At 39.8% G+C, this 19,501-nt stretch overlaps 1 protein-coding gene across 11 annotated transcripts in view; it reads left to right on the top strand.

Moving 5' to 3' along the window:
- The window catches only part of Erc1 (ELKS/RAB6-interacting/CAST family member 1), a 351,181-nt gene that overhangs the window by 87,352 nt on the left and 244,328 nt on the right, over nucleotides 1-19,501 (top strand). For all 11 annotated transcript variants that reach the window (XM_050148588.1, XM_050148589.1, XM_050148584.1 and 8 more), the window contains one exon: nucleotides 17,440-17,607. In XM_050148588.1, coding sequence (XP_050004545.1) covers nucleotides 17,440-17,607 — 168 coding nt within the window. The remainder of the gene's footprint in view (nucleotides 1-17,439; nucleotides 17,608-19,501) is intronic.

The following is a 19,501-nucleotide window of genomic DNA, read 5'->3' as shown; positions in this document are numbered from 1 at the left end:
TGAACTTGGATTTATTTAAGGAATTTCAAATATGAAATACTATGGAAAATATCACCTTCATTTATAAAGAGGGTTTGTAACTTGAACATGCATTGCAAAATATTCAGAAGTCGGTGCCAGTGTCTTAAAGGTCTGCCTCACTACCAGTTTGCTACTGTTAGTTTGGGATGCAAACCAACCATCAAGCAGTTGGTTAATCTCAGTGCAAACACGTGGAAGTTTGTCATGGTCTGATAAATAGCATTTCTCCTCTGGCAATCCACTATTCCCTTTGTACCCTGCTTGAATAATATCTTCTTAGCTAGGTCTGAACACCTGTTGGCTTGTGATTGACCTCTTCTACTGTGGCTGGTAGATACTGTATTTATTGCCACTCCTGAATGATTTTATAATCGCCTCTAGCCAAGGTAGGAGTAGCTGAGCCTCAGGGATCACCTTGTAAGTTACTAGAGCAGTTACTCCAGTACAGCCATCTCATCCTAACCATTAAGGGTATAAAAGTTAGCTTCCTCATGAATTTGGGGGAATTTATTTATTGTCACTTGCTTTCAAATAATTTTTCTATTTGACATTTGACAACACTTTTTCCCCAAGCAACTTTGTTTTGTTGGAGCCCAATAAAAGGCAGTTTGTACCAATTCCTTGAAAACTGTCATGTTATATTTTACTCTTAATTGGTTTTGTCCTTTTTCTTGCAGCTATTTGATCTGATGTAGAAACCAATGAATTAAACATAAGAAAAAGAGCAGGGATAATGGAGGTTTTTAAAAATTCCTCTGTATATGTACGTGCAATGTGCATTCGTGTGGTGTGTGGAGGCCAGAGGCCAACTTGAGGTATTGTTCCTTAGGTGCCATTTACCTTGTTTATTTGGGCTGCCTACCTTTTCTGCCCTGGAGCTTGCTGGTTAGGCTATGCTGACTGGCCTGCAAGTCCTAGGGATCTTTTTATCTCCTGTTCTTTAGTGTTGACGTTACAGATGCATTTTGGGATTTGACTCAGGCTCTCACCTTTCACACGCACTCTACTGAGTAAGCTATCTCCCAAGTCCTCACTTAAAAAAAAAATTCTTCAAGGAAAACATTGATCTGGGGAAAGGCCTGTGTGGTATCCCCTTCTCCCATCTTCTAGAATGAAGACTTCTGGTGTTGAGCACTGTATAATATAATTGACATTGCTTCTAAGTATATGTTTCTCTCTTTTAATTTGTTGACCTTTCTAGAGGTGATCAGACTTTAGGAGAAATAAGAGTTGAGGGTTGGAATGATGGCTCAGCAGTTAAGAACACTAACTACTCTTCCAGAGGTCCTGAGTTCAATTTTCCAGCAACCAGATGGTGGCTCACAACCATCTGTAATGAGATCTGGTGCCCTCTTCTGGCCTCCAGGCAAACGTGCAGGCAGAACACTGCATACTAAATCAATCAATCAATCTTAAAAAATAGTAGAAAGTGGAGGTTTAACTGCATAAGATCAAGCCTGTCAATACGTGCAGAGCAGATGCAGGTGGAGCCCGTGAAGCTCTGCTTGCTAGTTGATGGCTGCTGGGGGAGTGGGAGAGGGTGCAACTGCTGGTAGGTTGTTCATGCTCATGCAGGCAGTACTAATTGGATTCAATGGATTGTTAAAAACTGTGAGTATAGGAGGGCTACATATTCAGGGCACTTCTTGGGAGTGGGAAAGGGGAGTTGGGTTGATATGATCAAGATACATTGTCTATGATGTTTGAAGTTATAATAAAAAGTGCTTTAAAAAAATAGAGGTTGGGGCAATGCCAGGGCACGCCTTTAATCCCAGCACTTGGGAAGTCGTGGCAGGGCAGATCTCTGTGAGTCTGAGGTCAGCCTGGCCTACTGAACGAGTTCTAGGACAGCCAGAGCTACACAGAAAGACCCTGTCTTGAAACTCCCTCCCCCCCCCAAAAAAGGAGAAAAAAAATTAGAGGTTTTAGGTCAGATCTAAGATTGATGCTAACCCTCTGTATTATTATGTGACTGTATATGAGTTGTTTTTTAACCCATTTTTAAAGCCTCTATTTCTTCATCTATAAAATAAGGATACTACTGTTTCTAAAGCTGTTTTGGCTAGAATAGATGTTTTATTACATATTCCTTTCCCAAACATTCAAGGACCCTTAAATTTGTAGGCTAAAAATCTTTTTAAATACCTGGTCTTTTATAACACCTATTTTATTTTTGAGGTAGGGTCTCTCTGTGTACCCTGGTGTTTTTGGACCTCTCTATGTAGACCAGGCTGGCCTCAAATTCACAGAGCTCCACCTGCCTCTGCCTCTTAAGTGCAGAAATTAATGGTGTGTGCCACTCTATTCGGTTTATAATATTTTATTTGATATCAGTTGTTTTATTTGCTTCTGCATTAATTGGTTTAGTATAGTATCCCTGTGGCCATAGCACTTAACAGGAACAACATAATAAAGGACAGATTTATTTTGGCTCATGGGTTCAAAGAGTCAGTTCATCATGGTGGGGAAGGCACGGTAGAATTGCTAAGTTAATGGTGGTATGAGCATATATTAAGCCAGGATTCAGAGAGTACAAAGGAACCAGACTCAAGTATCACCTTCAAAGTCCATCTATAGTTACCTTACCAGCCAGGCCTCACCTCTGAAAGGTTTTATAGCCTACCCAAATTCTACCACCAGGTTGGGATGTAGTGTTCAAAACATGAGCCATTTCTGACTTAAACTGTTATAGCATTCTACTCCTATTCAATTTCTACCCCACCTCCACCAAAGCCCTTGACCATCTCATAATACAAAGTGCTTTTAATCTAGTTTCAAGAGTTCCATAGTCTTAACAGTTCCAGCATTGTTCAAGAATCCCAACTGAGACTCAAAACAATCTCTTAGTTGTTACATCATCCAAGAACCCTTAAAATATTAAAAAGAAAGGTTTATAAACTAGTTATGCTGGTTTGTATGGCTACTCTTAGTTCTTGAGTGGATGGGCATTAAGATTGTCAGGAGTTCAAGGTCAGTCTAGGCTACACTGGTAAGACTCTGAAAAACAAACAAACAAAACCCTGGGCATCTAGAAATGCCAGAATTCTAAGCTGGTGTCATTTGTATCACCGATGAAGAAGAAACTGATAGAAGTTGAGCTGGGAGAGCTGCCAAGCTGGATATTGATGTGGGATTTTACTTTCAAAGGCTTGGAGTATTTCAGAGAGATTACAACTGGCATCACAACAAGTACACTAACATGAGGAAAGGGAGCATCAATGAGGCTAATATGATACAGGCTGCCAATGTACTTTTCCAACTCCTCAATTTTTTTATAAGGAACTCAAACATGAATGATGATGCAAGTACCTCTGAAGAGGAGCCAGTGCTGGGGGGAGGAGGAAACTCTGTATTCCGAACTCAACTGCCTGCCTAAAACCCATCTGTGAAGAATTCTGCTAAGACTAAATTTTTTCATATTTTGATGGACAATTTATGTCCAATAAATGGCGACTGGTCCATGTAAAACAAGCAAGTACTAAATAAATAAAGTTATATACTTCACTATTCAATGACCCATTTTAAAATGGAGGAATGGGGACATAGAAAGAAGGGATCTAACCAAAACAAGACCAAAACCCAAGAGACAAACATTAAATCCTGTGCTCCATGTCCAACATCTTTAACATGTGGTGATATATTCTGAGCCCAGGTAGATCTGGAGACTATCACCTTGTACCCCCCATACATGGCCCCTCTCTTGGTCTGGCTCCACTTCGTGCATGTAACTTTACTCAACAGATATCCCACATTCCTGACTTCTCCAGTGTATTGGCATCTCCATTGCAGCTAAGTTGATTGCAAAGTTTCTACAGTACTCAGTCATGGCTTCCCAAAGAGAGCCACCTCCTGCCATCCATTTCCTGACCTTCAGGGTTTCTTTCCTAAAATTTTGGTGGGAAGCATCATTGACTGTTTGTATCCTGCATGCCTGAAAAACAAGTACTGTGTGAATAATGACAGATTGTGCCAAGTAAGCAGTAATCAAATTTCACTGGATCATGCCTTCAGTGTTCTTTTGAGTGCCTTGGTAGTTAATACATTTACTCAGGCAGCTCTGTATAAATAAAGCATCCTTGATGTACTACTACTTTTTTGTTGTTGTTGTTTGGTTTGGTTTGGTTTGGTTTGGTTTTTTCGAGACAAGGTTTCTCTGTAGTTTTGGTGCCTATCCTGGAATTAGCTCTTGTAGACCAGGCTGGCCTTGAACTCGCAGAGATCTGCCTGCCTCTGCCTCCCGAGTACTAGGATTAAAGGCTTGCGCCACCACCTTTATTGTTGTTTTGCTCCTTCTTTGTAATTTGAAGAATGCCTGGTGCTATGCCTATCATTGGATTTATTTTTTAGATGTTACCTCAATGTGTAGAAGGAGCTGCGGGCTACGTTCCTGCCGCCCAGCTCCCGGCCGCCTGGCTAGCTTATGCCCCGAAATAACAATGCACAAATTATATTCTTTAAACACTGCTTGGCCCAATAAATCCAGCCTCTTAATGGCTAATTCTCACATCTTGATTAACCCATTTTTAATAATCTGTGTAGCACCACAAAGTGGTGTCTTACCGGGAAAGATTCAGCATGTCTGACCTGGCGGCTGGCTCCATAGCGTCTGCCCTGGAGAGGAGATGCATGGCATCTGGCTCACTAACCTTCTTCCCAGCATTCTATTCTGTCTACTCCACCTACTTAATTTTCTGACCTATCAGGCAAAGCAGTTTTCTTTATTGATTAACCAATGAAACAACAGATTGACAAATAACTTTCCCACATCATCAATGTATGGAACAGAACTGATTTTATTGATCATCAGTTCCTGCCTGACCAATTTGTCTATTCTTGGAGGGAGGCATGTGGATTGAGAAATTGCAGGTAGAAATAATAGAGACATGAAATAGACATAGAATAGATTAAGGAGGACTGTCAGTAAATACTGCAGCCTTGAGTTTAATTTTTCATAGTCCTTTTGTACCTCAAGCTAAAAGGGAGAGCAAAAAGGACTTTTTTTTTTTTAATCATGATACAAGGAGCAAGCAAGAGCTCAAAACATTGGGGAGCAAAACATCCAGTAGCTACACCTTAGGCCAAAACATTTTGTTGTTTGACCTTGAAGGGGCCAGAACTCTCTGACTTTATTTCAAGATGGAGCAATTTATAAATTGAAGTAATGCAGATCTTAACTGCATCAAAGAAGTAGTCCCCCCTTCAAGAAAATGTATATTAGTTAGACTTATTTATAGGTAGTGCTATCATCTATTGACAGTAGAAGGAAGTGGCTCTTTTTTCATGGATGGCCATAGAGTTAGCATCCAGTCCAAAGGAAAGAACTCCTCTAGCTCTAGGACTTCAAGTGCTGGAGTTGAGATACAATACTTGGTTTGACAACCCACCTTTGGCTTACCACCCTGTGCCTCTTTAAAGAATGTTTGTATATACACATGTGTGCATGAACACATGTAGACCAGAGGGTAACACTGGTGTCTTTCTCAGTTGCTTTCCTGTTGTTGATTATAATAAAGCAGTCCCACACTCGCTCAGAATGGAGTATAATAAGGGTCTTTTTATTTGGGGTAGACTCACAGATCAGCAGTCCTCTGTATGAGAAGGGAACAGGAATTGAATCTGACAGCCAAGGGGCTGCACATGATTTACATCTGTATGTATAGTACATATGGCCATGCTCAGAGTGGATCAGTATCTTATAGGCTGAAGGAGTTCCCACAGGACCTCCCCCTTTTGTCTAAATAAAAGAGTTCTCAGCCTAATACAAAACTATGTACAGTAAGAATAAATATGAAGTATAAATATCAGAATTACAACCAGCATAAACAATATCAAGCAAGAAATATCACTTTCCACCTGACTTTTTGAGACATGGTGGTTGAATGAGAATGGCCCCCATAACCTCCTATGTTTGAATGTTTGGGCTGGGGACATAGCTCTGTGGAAAGCTTTGTTAGCATAACACACCCATGTAGAGAATGAGAATGCAGTGTGTAAGTGTGGAACTCTTAGCACAGTATTCGCTTTTTGTTCCTTTTTTTTTTTTTTTTTTTTTTTTTTTTTAACTCAAGACAGGGTTTCTTTGTGTAGCCTGGCTGTCCTGGAAGTCACTCTGTAAATCAGGCTGGCCTTGAACTCACAGAAATCCACCTGCCTCTTCCTCCTGAGTGCTGGGATTAAAGTCGTGAGCCACCACCTCCTAGCACACAGTATTCACTTTATCTGATTGAAGACAGGAAAAGGTAGTGAGTAGGCTAGAGACATGATAGTATGGAGACAGGGAAGCAGAAGGCAGAGTTAAGACAGAGAATGAGAAAGTTGGTGTACTAGTTGCTTTTCTTGTAACTGTGACCAACTAAACAAAAGCACTTACAGAAGAAAGGATTTGTTTTAGTTCCTGGTGTAAAGGGCATAGTGCAGGGAAGATGGTGATTGGAGCTGCTAGGTCCATGGTATTAGTAGTGGCCATTGGTTACATTGTCATTACAAGAAGCTGAGAGCTCTGGGAGGAGGTAGGATTGAGTTCTTTTGGCATCTGTTTCTTCAGTTCTATGCCCCAAAGTTTCTAGCCTCCCATAGCAGAGCCACTAGCCAGGAACCAAGTTTCCAAACAAATGATCTTGGGAGTGGGGGGTGGGGAGGTACTTTCACATTTTAGCCATAACAGGCAGCAAATACAAATGAGTTAAAGGTAGAATAAAATAAAGATCTTAGTTGGACTAAGAGAGGATGCTGCGCTTTTGTCTATTAAGTGAGGGAAAAACAGTTAAAAAGTAGAGTCCTGGCTTTGGCAGCACATACACTCGGATTAGAGTGATACAGATGAGCAAATATGATCCATACATTTATGGAAAATTCCATATTTTTGATGCTAATATAACCAATAAAAGAATAACGGCATTCCAAGGATGTTTTTAAAATACACTGTATTTGAGCACGTGGATCCTAAAGCTTGGACGGTTCATGTCCTTGTCATTGTTTGCTCACCCGGCTGCTTGCAGGTTTCCTTGAGCTATTCCTGCCCGAGTAGTTTTAAAATTCCATAGGCTACTCCAGCCTTTTCAGTCAGTTCCAGACACCTTTCTCCTTGTATAACTTCACACTTAACACTTGTCTGAGAAGAGTGAAAAGAGAAGAATGTGTTTTTTAGTGCTACCATAGAGTGTTCTACCACTGAGCTACATCCCCAGCCCGTCGTGTCGTATAGAAGAAAACATGGCCCCCAGTGTGGTTTTAGTGTTAATTATCTTTTAAGGTTTGGGACAATATTATATAGGCCACGTATGGTATGGCAGCCAGGCTCTCAAGCAATAGTTCGTACCTGAGTGGTCACGTAGCCTTCCAGACAGGCTATTACTACCCTAACAAAGGGTCAGGATGTTGTGTTTTTGTTTTCTTTTCTTTTTGGTTTTTCGAGACAGGGTTTCTTTACAGCATTGGAGCCTGCCCTGGAACTAGCTCTTGTAGACCAGGCTGGCCTCGAACTCACAGAGATCCGCCTGCCTCTGCCTCCTGAGGCTAGAATTAAAGGTGTGCGCCACCACCGCCCGGCAGGGTGTTGTTGTGCTCCTTCTTTGTAATTTGAAGAATGCCTTGGATAGAGCTGCCAAGTCAGGCCTACGTGACAGAGCTAGCATTCAGAGCAGGAAGATAGGGAGACGTGACAAAATAGGCGTAGAAAGGTGTGGTTTAAAGGTGTAGACGTGACTAAAACCGTTCACCTGGTTACCTAGGAAACAGAATGCTAATGAATTTATTCATTACAGTTTACATTTTGGTTTAAAGGCTGTTTGGAGAATAAATGAGAAGGAGTTTTCAGGATGTGAACTCAGGATTTCATGAGGGATTACTGAGAATCTCCCTCCCAAGAAAGCCATGTGGAGTTGTCTCAACTATTCCCAGGCCTCCACACTGTCCAGAGAGAGATTTTATGTTGGGGATTGGACCGTGACATTAAGACATAGAAAACAGTGTTACATGTTGATAAGAGAAATAATCATGAAAATATGATTTTGAATAGTTGTGCTTGTAAATACAATAGGCAGCAATTAGGATAACTAAGTGATTTCAATTGGCCATTTGAATCTGCATTATTGAAAATTTAGTCAGTAGAGAAGCAACAGCTTAGAAAATTTTAAAAACATTGACAAATTGTGGTAGTTTGGGTAATGACCTCCATAGACTCATATATTTGAACGGATGGCCTTCAGGGAATGGCACTACCTTAGAGGGATTAGTAAGTGTGGTTTTGTTGGAGGGAGAGTGCCACTGGCTTTGGAGTGTCAGAAACCTAAGCCAGTCCCAGTGTCTCTCTTTTCCTAGTTGTTGTGGTCATTGTGTCTCTTCACAATAAAATAATGGCTGAGACACAAACTCAAACTCACATATGTGTTCAGACTTCTTATGCCAACAGAGGGTAAGCATTATATTCTAGAACTCATTGACAGTCATAAAAATTGGTTATGTACACAAAGGAAACAAACCCCCCTAAATCAAAGTCACAGAGGCTGTGTTCTATGATTTGCAACATAGTTCCAAGATAGTCAGGGCTATGGTGAGAGCCTATCTGGAAAAAAACAACCAACCAACCAAACAAGAAAACAAGTTTACTTGAGTTGGTGAGGTGGCTCAGTGGATAAAGGCACTAGTCACCAAATCTAACGACTGAGTTCATTTCTCAGCTGTCTCCAACACCCACATGGTGGGAGGAGAGTCCTGACATGCAAGTTGTCTTCTGAATTCCACATGCACAGCTATACATACATACTTGGGGTGATTTGAATAAGAATAACTCCATATGCTCATAGATTTGAATGCTTGGACACCAGGGAGTGGCGCTGTTTAGAAGGATTAGGAGTTGAGGTCTTATTCCAGGAAGTGTGTCACTAGGGGTGGGCTTTGATGTTCAAGGGCCCAAATCAGTCCCAGTGACTCTCTCTCCTGCTGCCTGTGGTTCTGGATCTAGCTCTCAGCTACCATGTCTGCCTGTGTGCTACCATGCTCCCTACCATGAGGATAATGGACCAAACCTCTGAAAATGTAAGTAAGCCTCAAATAAATACTTAAAAGAGGGCCGGGAAGTGGTGGCGCATGTTGTTAATCCCAGCATTTGGGAGGCAGATGCAGATGGAGCTCAGGGAGTTCGAGGCCAGCCTAGTTTACAAAGTGAGTTCCAGGACAGTCAGGACTGTTACACAAAGAAACCCTGTCTTGAAAAACCAATAAGATAAATTAAAAAAAAAAAAAAAAAAAACCAAAAAAACAAAAAACCAGTTGCCATGATTATAGTGTGTCTTCACAGCAATAGAATACTTACTATAAACAAATATTTTAAAATGTGTAGTTTTAAAGTTAGATTTTTATTGATGTCATTATTTGTATTTTTTTTTTTTTTTTTGGTGTGGTGCCCTGGATTCACACACCATGACCTTGACCATGCTAAACATGCAATATCAGCGAGTTATACCCAAAGTCCCTAAAATTTGGAGTTTAACTTGTATTTTTTTTAAAAAACCTTTATTTCTGTGTCTGTGTTTCATGAGGGCTAGCATTCAAACTTTTGTACACATGATAGTACAGCATTTTCCTAACCACTGAGCTATCTTCCCTGCCCCCTACTTTTATCTGTCTTCTGCCCATGCATGCATCCACCTATCCATCTATCCATCCATCCACCTACACACCTATCTTGTGTGTGTGCATATAGACACATGCTACATCCCATGTGTGGAAGTTAGAGATCAGTTTCCAGGCATTGGTTCTTGCCACCATTTGTTAGAGAAGAGTTTTCAGGGACTGGTTCTCACCAGCTGGGGATTCAACTCAGGCCATTAGACTTGATGATACATCTCCTTTACCCTCTGAGACACCTTCTAGACAAGATGATAGAATTTTAGATCAAACACTCCACACCTTGGGTCTGTTGGTTCTGTCTCTCTTGTGGAATTTTGCAAATTATGGGGGAAATGCAAGAAATAACATGAGAGAAACTTACAGTCAGATTTAGCATGCATTAATAGTTATCCACATTAGTTATCTTTGAATTTTTTTTGGAAATATCTAAATGAAAAAATATAAAATTGTTAATGGAAGCAATGGCTTAAATAGGTAATATTCTTTGAATCAAGGGGTTTTAGACTTGGTTGGGGCTAGAAATAAAGATTTAGAAACTTTCATTAGTGTGATAGGGCCTGTGGGTTGAGCTAGTTTCTCTAGAAGAAGTTGTTTCACTGTGTAGAGAATGTTGCAAAGGTTCATTCAGAGTTAGGAAGATTCTCATTGACAGGCCACGAGAGACATGAAAGGGAGCAAGCAGGGTTTCCCCACTAAGTAAGACAAAGCAAGGATATTTAAGAGTTTTGTGATCAGAATTGTGAAGCCATAGCAGAAAGGTAGATAGTTTTCTGTTTTCATTGGTAGAGGAAAACATTGTGTTGTTAGTAAGTTGGCTTACCAAATTTACCACAGACTTTGATGCTTCACAAACGCGGTAGATGTTCCTTGTGCTCAGCTGATGGGGATAAACAAGGCCTTCTACTCGGAGTGGTGCTAGGGTGATGACTGTGTGCCCTTTGAGGAGTTTTCCCTCAGGATTTTATGTGGTTTGCAAAATATGGACCCTCATATTAAATTATACTATACATGTAGGTCATTCTAGACCCAATAAGGTTGGTGCAGAATTCATAGCAAATCAATACAGCTATACCAAAGGTTTTTTTTTTTTTTTAAATCTTAGATCACCTGACCAACACATTTAAATTGTGTCTGGCATAAAAAACAAAGTGTGTGCGTGTGAACCCACCCCTCTACAACGTGAGTTGAATGTTTATTTAAAAAACCTTAATTTAGTACTTACAGCAGAGACTTTGATAGTTTCTGTACCCGATATTTATAAGGTTTTTTTGTTTGTTTGTTTGTTTCAAAGCTCCTGTTTCCAGCCCCTCTTACATCAGAGGTTTATATGTTTATAATGAGTTCTCATTTCTTCCCTTTCCCACTCACAAGTTCCTGTAGATCTTGTACTTAGCAGTCCCTCAGCATGACACGCAGGTATTTATCTCTGGTCCACATTGCCACCTTCCCAGGTAGTAACCTGACTTAGAGATCTAATGCAGAAGTATGCCTTACACATCTACATGTGGTGGGCAATGGAGTTGCATACACGGAACTTCACACATACTTTCCTGTGAAACAGTGGGCCATTGGAGTGATTAACACGGAGAAATAAATGATAAGGGACATTTTCCTGCTATATCATCATTCCCGACTGAGGATGGACAGCCTTCCATTTCCCTGAAATTAATACTTAAAAGAACTTGAGAGACAAAAGACTTTCCCACAGTTTTAATAACTCTCAGTCAACACTTGGTTTGTCCTAGTTCTTGGAAGTCACAAATGAGCCTTCCGTGAACACTGTGTGCAAGTCTCTTTGTGGATAATATTGTTATTCACTAAGTGAATTTGTGGATCATATAGAAACTGTAACTATGTATGCATGCTTAGTTCTCTAAGGAACTTCCGAATTGTTGTCTAAAGTAGGTGTTGGAAAGTGGCCTATTTTGTTGTCATTGATACTACTTTCTGGCCTCCCCTGCTCTGCAGCATTTATGTTGCAGAGTGAGAAAGAAATTGTGGTGGTTTAAATGAAAATGACCCTCATAGGCTCATAAGGCATGGGACTATTGGGAAGTGTGGCCTTTTTGGAAGAAGCATCTCACTGGGTGTTGTCTGAGGTTATCTGTCCTACCAGGTCCCAGTCTTTAAGTCCCAAAGAATTACACAGAGGTCTACATTAATAATACATTGATTGGCCTATTAGCTCAGGCTTTTTTTTTTTATTAACTTTTATAACTTATATTAGGCCATAATTCTTGTCTGTGTTAGCCGTGTGGCTTGGTACTTTTTTTGGCGAGGCAGTCACATCTTGCTTCCTCTCTGTCTGGGTGGTGACTGCAGTCTGACTCTTTCCTATTTCCAACATTCTCATTGCTCTGCCTCTACTTCCTGCCTCATCACCCCACCTATACTTCTTGCCTGGTTACTGGCCAATCAGCAGTTTATTTAAAATATAAGTAACAGGGTACAGACCATTGTCCTACAGCAATTGGGGGCAGGCCTTTAAGTCCCAGATGCTCAAGCCAGGCCCCCTGTATCACTCTCTTCCTGCTGCCTGCCATTTACCTTTCCATCACCATGTTTGCCTGCATGCCCATTGCTTCCCACCATAATGACAATGGACTAAACTTCTAGAAGCCAGTTCCAATGAAATGTTTTCCCTTATAAGAGTTGCTGTGGGGCTGGAGAGATGGCTCAGAGGTTAAGAGCACTGACTGCTCTCCCAGAGGTCCTGAGTTCAATTCCCAGCAACCACATGGTGGCTCACAACCATCTGTAATGAGATCTGGTGCCCTCTTCTGGTCTGCAGCATATATCTAGGGAAAATGCTGTATACATAATTAATAAATAAATCTTTAAAAAAAAAGAGTTGCTGTGGTCATAGTGACTTCATAGCAATAGAAACCTTAACTAAGACAGAAATGTAGACGAAATGGAATCTTTTCCCCCAGATTGTGAAAAAAAAACATATTAAAGTAGAAATAAATATATCCTATGTATATAAGTAGTTTCAGTTTGTATTTCCACTGTTAGTGAATGAAAATTTATTTTTCTGTATGTTTTAGCTTGGGAAACTTTTTAAAATGTTATGTATTATAATATTATTTAGTGGTATTTTATAGGCTCTTTTCAAAATGTACTCATTGTTAGGTGTGTGGTTTGAATGTGAAATGTCCCCTAAAGGTGTGTGTGTGTGTGTGTGTGTGTAATGCTCACAGACACTTGGTTGCCAGCTGAGGGCACTGTTTGGGAAGATTGTGTTATTTTGAGTAGCCCTTCTTGGAATGAATCACTGGGGTTAGGCCTTGAGGTTTTGTAGCTTGGACCCACTTTTTGTCCCTCTCTGTTCTCTGCTCTCTGGATGCAGCACAGTGTATTCAGCAGGCACAATGTAACCAGTGGCCATTTGTTCCAGTCACCCTAATGGACTGTACTCATTTCTGTTTAAGGATTTATTTATTTTATGTGCACTGGTATTTTGCCTGCATATAAATCTTTGCGAGGGTACCAGATCCCCTGGAACTGGAATTGTAGACACTTGTGAGTCACCATGTGATTGCTGGGATTGAACCCAGGTCCTCTGGTAGAGCAGCCAGAGCTCTTAACCACTGAGCCATCTCTCCAGCCCCAACTGTACCCATTTTTAAACTGCAAACAAAAGAAACCCTTTCTCTCTTGCTTTGTTAGATATTTGTCATAACCAGGACAAAGTAATTAATGTTATTTATGTTCTGCAGTGAGATTCCTGTTCATATCTTTTCACATAAGGATTGGTTGTCTTTAATTTTGACAGCTTTTTATATCTAATGGATGAAGTATTTTGAAATCAAATTTATGATTTACAAATATTTTTCCTCATCTACAGCTTGCCTTTTTATTAAATTTTATGTTAGAAAGTCTTGTTTAATATACTGGCTGTCAACATTTTCCTATTGAACTTTAATTTGTGATCTGAATAATTGCAAATGCAGTTCTTTTTTAAATTCAATGTGTATGGGTGTTTTGCTTGCATGCATATCTATGCACTACATGTGTGAAGTGCCTATGGAGGCCAGAAGAGTGTTGCATTCCCTGGAACTGGGGTTACAAATGAGTGTAACCTGTCATATGGGTGCTGGGTATCAATTTGGGTCCTCTGGAGTAACAAGCCAGAACTGCTGAGCCATTTCTGCAGCCCCAAGATTCCATTCTTTTGGGTTGTTCTTTTAAGCTTTATTAGATGATATAACATAATTGACAGAGATTGAGAAGGCTGAGAAAAAGCTCAAATGGAGAAGCACCAGCCACAGAGAAGGGGCAAAACAAAGAACAAAAATGAGAGACTTTATTAGAATAGATTAGCATAGATAGAGCTTCCATCAGGGGATGGATCTGCCCACCATCTCTAGGTTAGACTTTTTAATAAGCTTTTGGGGGTCATTTCCCCTTTAACTTCCCTTCTTTCTCTCTGATTGGTCTTGTCCTTGCCAGCAATTTCTAAGGATTTCAATGTGTATCTCCCTTGGGAAAGGGGGTACAACCTTTGGAACAAGGGTCAGCCCATCTTAAAGGGACTAGTCCCCTTTCATGCTAACACATCTGCCTTATGTGTGTTGTGTGAGACATCTATTGGGAAGATGGGACACAAATGTCTCTTCATCCCAGATAGGGAACTGAGAATAGACCAAAGTAATAATTTTACCCAGGTCTAACTTGGTAAATCAGTTAGTTTATTGGATGTACTTACAGGAGCAGGAAGAACTCAAGGCAAAGCCTACTCCAGCTCACAAGACCCTGAACCCTAGAGCTTTCTGTATGATTTACAGTCAGCTTGGCAGATTGCAGATTCTCCTTTAGTTTAGTAGTTTGTTCTAGGAAGGTCCCCTGGCAGAAGTTAATTGCTTCTCTAAACTTGGGGAGGGACTTTGTGAATCTTGTAAGTTTCTGTATTTCCAAACATAAGTGTACTTCTTGAGTCTTATGAGCCTCCTTTTACAATTTCCCGAGTCTTAAGAAGCCTTTCTCTAGAAGGGAATTTTTAACATGGAGGAAATTGCTATATAATACCGTGATGCTGGCGCCTGAACTCTCAGTGCTTTCTGTGAGCCAGGGAAGCATGCTGCCAACTGAGCTATACCTTTAGCCCTAGGGCTGTTTAAGTTTTAATTTAGAGTTTAATAAATATTGACAGGTCTAATTTCTAAAAGCTCCTTAGGGCCTTTCGTAACTTTGAGGAGTATTGAGAAGTCCTGTGATCACAAAGTTCTGAGAATGGAGCAATGTGTCAAAGCCCCATACTATAGATTACACACCTACATAAAAAGTAGAAAGTAGGGGGTGGCGCCAACTCCTAACATATACCATTCTAGATTCATGGGCTCTTCATTTTCAATCATTAGTGAGTTTGTGTCTCTCCATGTGCACATGTGTGTGTGCATGTGAGTACTCATCTGTTAATTAAGAAAGTTTGTTATAGTTTAGCATTTTGGAATGTTTTATAGCAGTATGTGTAGTTTAATAGTGCCCATCACAAATACCTTTCTACCCAAGCCTCACATTGGTTTGGGTGACCTGTATCTTAGTTACTTGGCACCATGGCCAAGGCAACTTAAAAAAGAAAGCACTTGCATGGCTCAATTTTAGAAGGTTAGAGTCCAGGATGGTGATGCAAAGACATGGTGGCATGACCGGCTGAGCTTACATCTTGATCTTCAGAGAGTGAGCACAGTGGGAATGATGTAAGTCTTTTGAAACCTTAAAGCCACCCCCAATGGCTACATCTCCTCTAACAAGGCCAGGTCTCTTAATCCTTCCTAAACAGTTCTACCAACTGGGGGCCAAGTATTTAAACAAATGAGCCTGTGGGTGTTCTTCTTTCAAAGCACCACAGGCTCTTTGCAGATGTATTCAAGGCCAAGATTTTCCAGGAGTCATCAGAATGTAGGGAGAGGCTAAGAAAGAGCTATAGTCCTCAGTGGGAGGCTTAGTCCTACAGACATTCTTACTCTTAGACTTTTCTTAGCCTCCAGATCTGTGTGTGTGTGTGTGTGTGTGTTGGGGGCGGGGGGATAGTTTCTGTTTTAAGCTGCATAGTTTGTGATACTTTATTTTTGGAGTTGTAAGAAGCTGAAGAGCAAGGTATTCAGGATTTCTAGCTTGTTGGGTAGCATTTTTAGATCATTATCGTGTAAGTCAGTTATTATCAGGAAGACTTTTAAGAAATAAGGTTCTTGCTTCCTTCCATAAGCTAAACTCACTGATTTTCTTCATTAGAAAGATGAAAGCTTATCTTTGGCTGTTCTCTCTCATTTTTCCTTTTTATGGGCAATAAAATTCATACTTCTAGACCTGACACTGATGTAGACCTGCTTTTAGCCTCCTTTCCTGTGACTTCCTTCCTGTCCTTAGCTTTAACCATTCTGTGTGTAGCTTCTTGAGACGTTAGCATCTCTTCTGATCATCAGTATTTATGGTACCTCCACTCTGAAAGGTTCTCTCGTTATCTTCCTCACCAGCCAGCATCTGCTCATCATTCATAAGTTGTCCAAGCTTCTCTAGTATCCAGTCACAGACCTTCAAGCTGAGTTATTCTTTTTCTTAAACTTATGTATTTAGTGTATGTGTGTGGAGGTAAGTGTATGTGTACGACTTCTAAGAGCCAGTCCTCATCTAATGTGTGTTTTGGGGATTGAGTTTAGCTTGTCATGCTTGGTCATTTCCTACAGGACCTTCTCTCTGGTCCCTAGTCTGTATTTTTAGAAAACATTACTTCAGTTTAGTGTTCCCTGTAAAACACATGCTCCCCTGCTACTTTCTTCCCTGTTGGTTCTAATCTCTGCTGAAGGAGGGGAAAAACAATTGTCCTGTGTTCCCAGGGACCAGAGTAGTATAATTTTCTGGTACATAGATATGACAATCATTTCCTCCTCCTTACAAGTCTTTTGTTGACTTTCATTTGCAAACAGGATAAAATTAAGTATCATATTTGGCAATTGGAGCCTTTCTGTATATCATTTTAGGCCCTTTTTTTTTCTTTATGCTCAGCCATCTCAAATGAATCTATTAGAACATGCTTTGTTTGGTGTTTATGTTTCAAAATATTCTTTTTCCTTCACTAGATTACCTCTGCTTTCTGTTTCAGATCTAGTAAAGGTCAATTTGTCATTTAATAACCAAGCTAAATGTTGGTTCTTTCAACAGTCTTTCTGACTGATATGTTTTTCAGAGGAAGGCTGCTGATTCCTGTACACTGCCTCTGTGCTTTTTATTTGATATCCTTTGAATGCACTACATTTGGAATGTTTAAGTTCTAATTATTTCACTTCTTATTGTAATTTTAAAAATAAAGTAATGTAACTCCCCTGAATCAAGTTTTATTTTCTTTAAAATATGGGCAACCCTATTCCAAGGAATTCTATTCTGTAACTAGTCTTTCTCTGTCCCGCCATTCAGCTCCCAAATAATGGCACACAGACTTATTATTAATTATGAAAGCTTGGCTGATAGCTTAGGCTTGTTTCTAACTAGTTCTTAAAACTTAAATTACCCTATTAATTTACTTTCTGCCTCATGGATTTATTATCTTTACTCTGTACTGCCCATGATACTTTCCTGCTTCCTCTGTCTCTGACTGGTGACTCTCTGTGTCACTGCCTTTCTTCTTTCTAGTATCCTTTCTGCCTCGAAAATCCTGCCTAGGTATTAGCTGTTCAGCTTTTTATTAAACCAATCCAAGTGTCAAATCTTTACAGTGTACAAAAGATCATTCCACAACACTATTCCTCTCCTTTCTGTTCTGTTCATTGTTTGTAAATCTTCTGTTCTTAGGTGGATGCTCTTCGATTGCGTTTAGAAGAAAAGGAGACTATGCTAAATAAAAAAACCAAACAAATTCAAGATATGGCTGAGGAGAAGGGTACACAAGCTGGAGAGATACATGACCTGAAGGACATGCTGGACGTGAAGGAACGGAAGGTCAATGTTCTTCAGAAAAAGGTAAGGCACAAGTGTTCTCTGCACAGTGGCCCCTTGTGACATAACCTTCTTCTGAGCACTCTGCCAACCTACCACTAGAGCTGCTCTCCTTCTGTTTAGATTTGCAGAGTACTCGGAACCATTGTTGCGGGAGGTAGATTGCTAAAACTGCTCTACAAGTTCAGTCTTTCATGAACTCAGCGGTATCACTCTCTTTTAGTAGGATTTCTCATCCTGTTTCTCAAAAGTGTTTTAGCAATCGGCACAATATTTGGTTAGCTAACCTACCTCTACTGTCTTTAATTGGAATAGAAATCTATGAATAGCACATAGGTAATCCATTTCATTACTTAGGTGACAATTTTGAAGAGTATAGCTTGCGCCTGTAATAAGCATATAAAGTAGAGGCAAACCTGGAAGCTGAGCTGGTTTACTCTATACCTTGATTGTAGCACTCCTCTTGAGTTAGTGACTTGCAGTATGAAAGACTGACTAACCTCTTTGGCCATTATTTGAAATGGACCTATTTTGGAATAAAAATAAAACTACTAATTTTTTTTCTAGTTTTTAACTTATATAAAAGCTGTCCTTGATGCAGTAGCTATAGACATGTCATTTTTGGTTTGTTTCTGCTGAAATGATAGATTTGCAGTGTTTGACACTTTCCTAGTTTATTGTTAATTTGCTAACAGTCACCAAGGAAGAACTTTCTTTGCTGACCTTGGCAACGATTTAGCTTTTTTCTTTGAAGAAGATCGTGTCCTGTGTTTTCAGTTATATTCACTTGTTCTCATTTCCTTTTTGCTATTGTAAAACTTTGAACACTCTTTTTTTTTAATATTTATTTATTATGTACACAATATTCTGTCTGTGTGCATGTCTGCAGGACAGAAGAGGGCACCAGACCTCTTTACAGATGGTTGTGAGCCACCACGTGGTTGCCGGGAATTGAACTCAGGACCTTTGGAAGAGCAGGCAATGCTCTTAACCACTGAGCAATCTCTCCAGCCCTGAACACTCTAAATATTGGTTGATTGTTTTGTTAATGCATACTAATTTGTTGTTTTAAAAATGTAGTGATTTTTATGTCTTTCTACCCACACCGCTCACTTCCTTTATGCTTCAGTGACAGCTTGCATGTAAAGAAGCAAATATATATTCTTATTTTGTTTATATTTTTGAGTTATTTTTCTTGGCACCTGGTAGTCTATATACAGGGATAAATATGGGTACACATGCACGTGCGATCTCTCTCTCTCTCTCTCTCTCTCTCTCTCTCTCTCTCTCTCTCACACACACACACACACACACACACACTTTGAGGCAAATCTTACCATTCCTTACTATTATTTTTCCTTTTTTTAAGGTTAATGTTTCCAAGTTCCACCCCAAGGATAGGTGTTCCAAAGGTGTAATCATTGTAATACATTGTATACATGTAAACATGTATAAGATGTTTTACAACTTTGTTAGCAAAGTTTATTCTGATGGCATACCTACATTTTTTGCTTTATATAAAATAATACTACACTAAAAATGGTTTGTATTTAGCTTCTGTTTGTGTTAATTACCTTTCTAGGATTGATTCCTTGAAGTAGAATACCTTGGTGAAATGATAGGCATTTATAATTTTGATGACTTTCCCAAGTATCAGCTGTTTCCTACAAGCATAGTATGAAAGTGTTTCCATAAAGACCCATCTAGAGTGGGTTTTTATTAGTCTCTCTGCTTCTGCCAGCTTGGAAATGAGGAAGTAGTTTGTCATTATGGCTCCACCTCTTTCCTTATAAACAAGATGGAATATAATTTTATGTATTTAAGGTCTTTTTATTTTCATTTTTGCAAAGTGTCTGTTCATAGGTTTATTTACCTTTTAGTGATTTGTAGCAGTTTTTCTTCCCCAATTAAAAATGGG

This window comes from Alexandromys fortis, unplaced genomic scaffold (genome assembly GCF_014885135.2).
Source record: "Alexandromys fortis isolate MF-2015 unplaced genomic scaffold, M_Fortis_MF-2015_v1.1 scaffold_59, whole genome shotgun sequence".
NCBI classification, from domain to species: Eukaryota; Metazoa; Chordata; class Mammalia; order Rodentia; family Cricetidae; genus Alexandromys; species Alexandromys fortis.
Note: the sequence above shows the minus strand (reverse complement) of the source record. Positions and strands in the feature narration are given on the sequence as shown.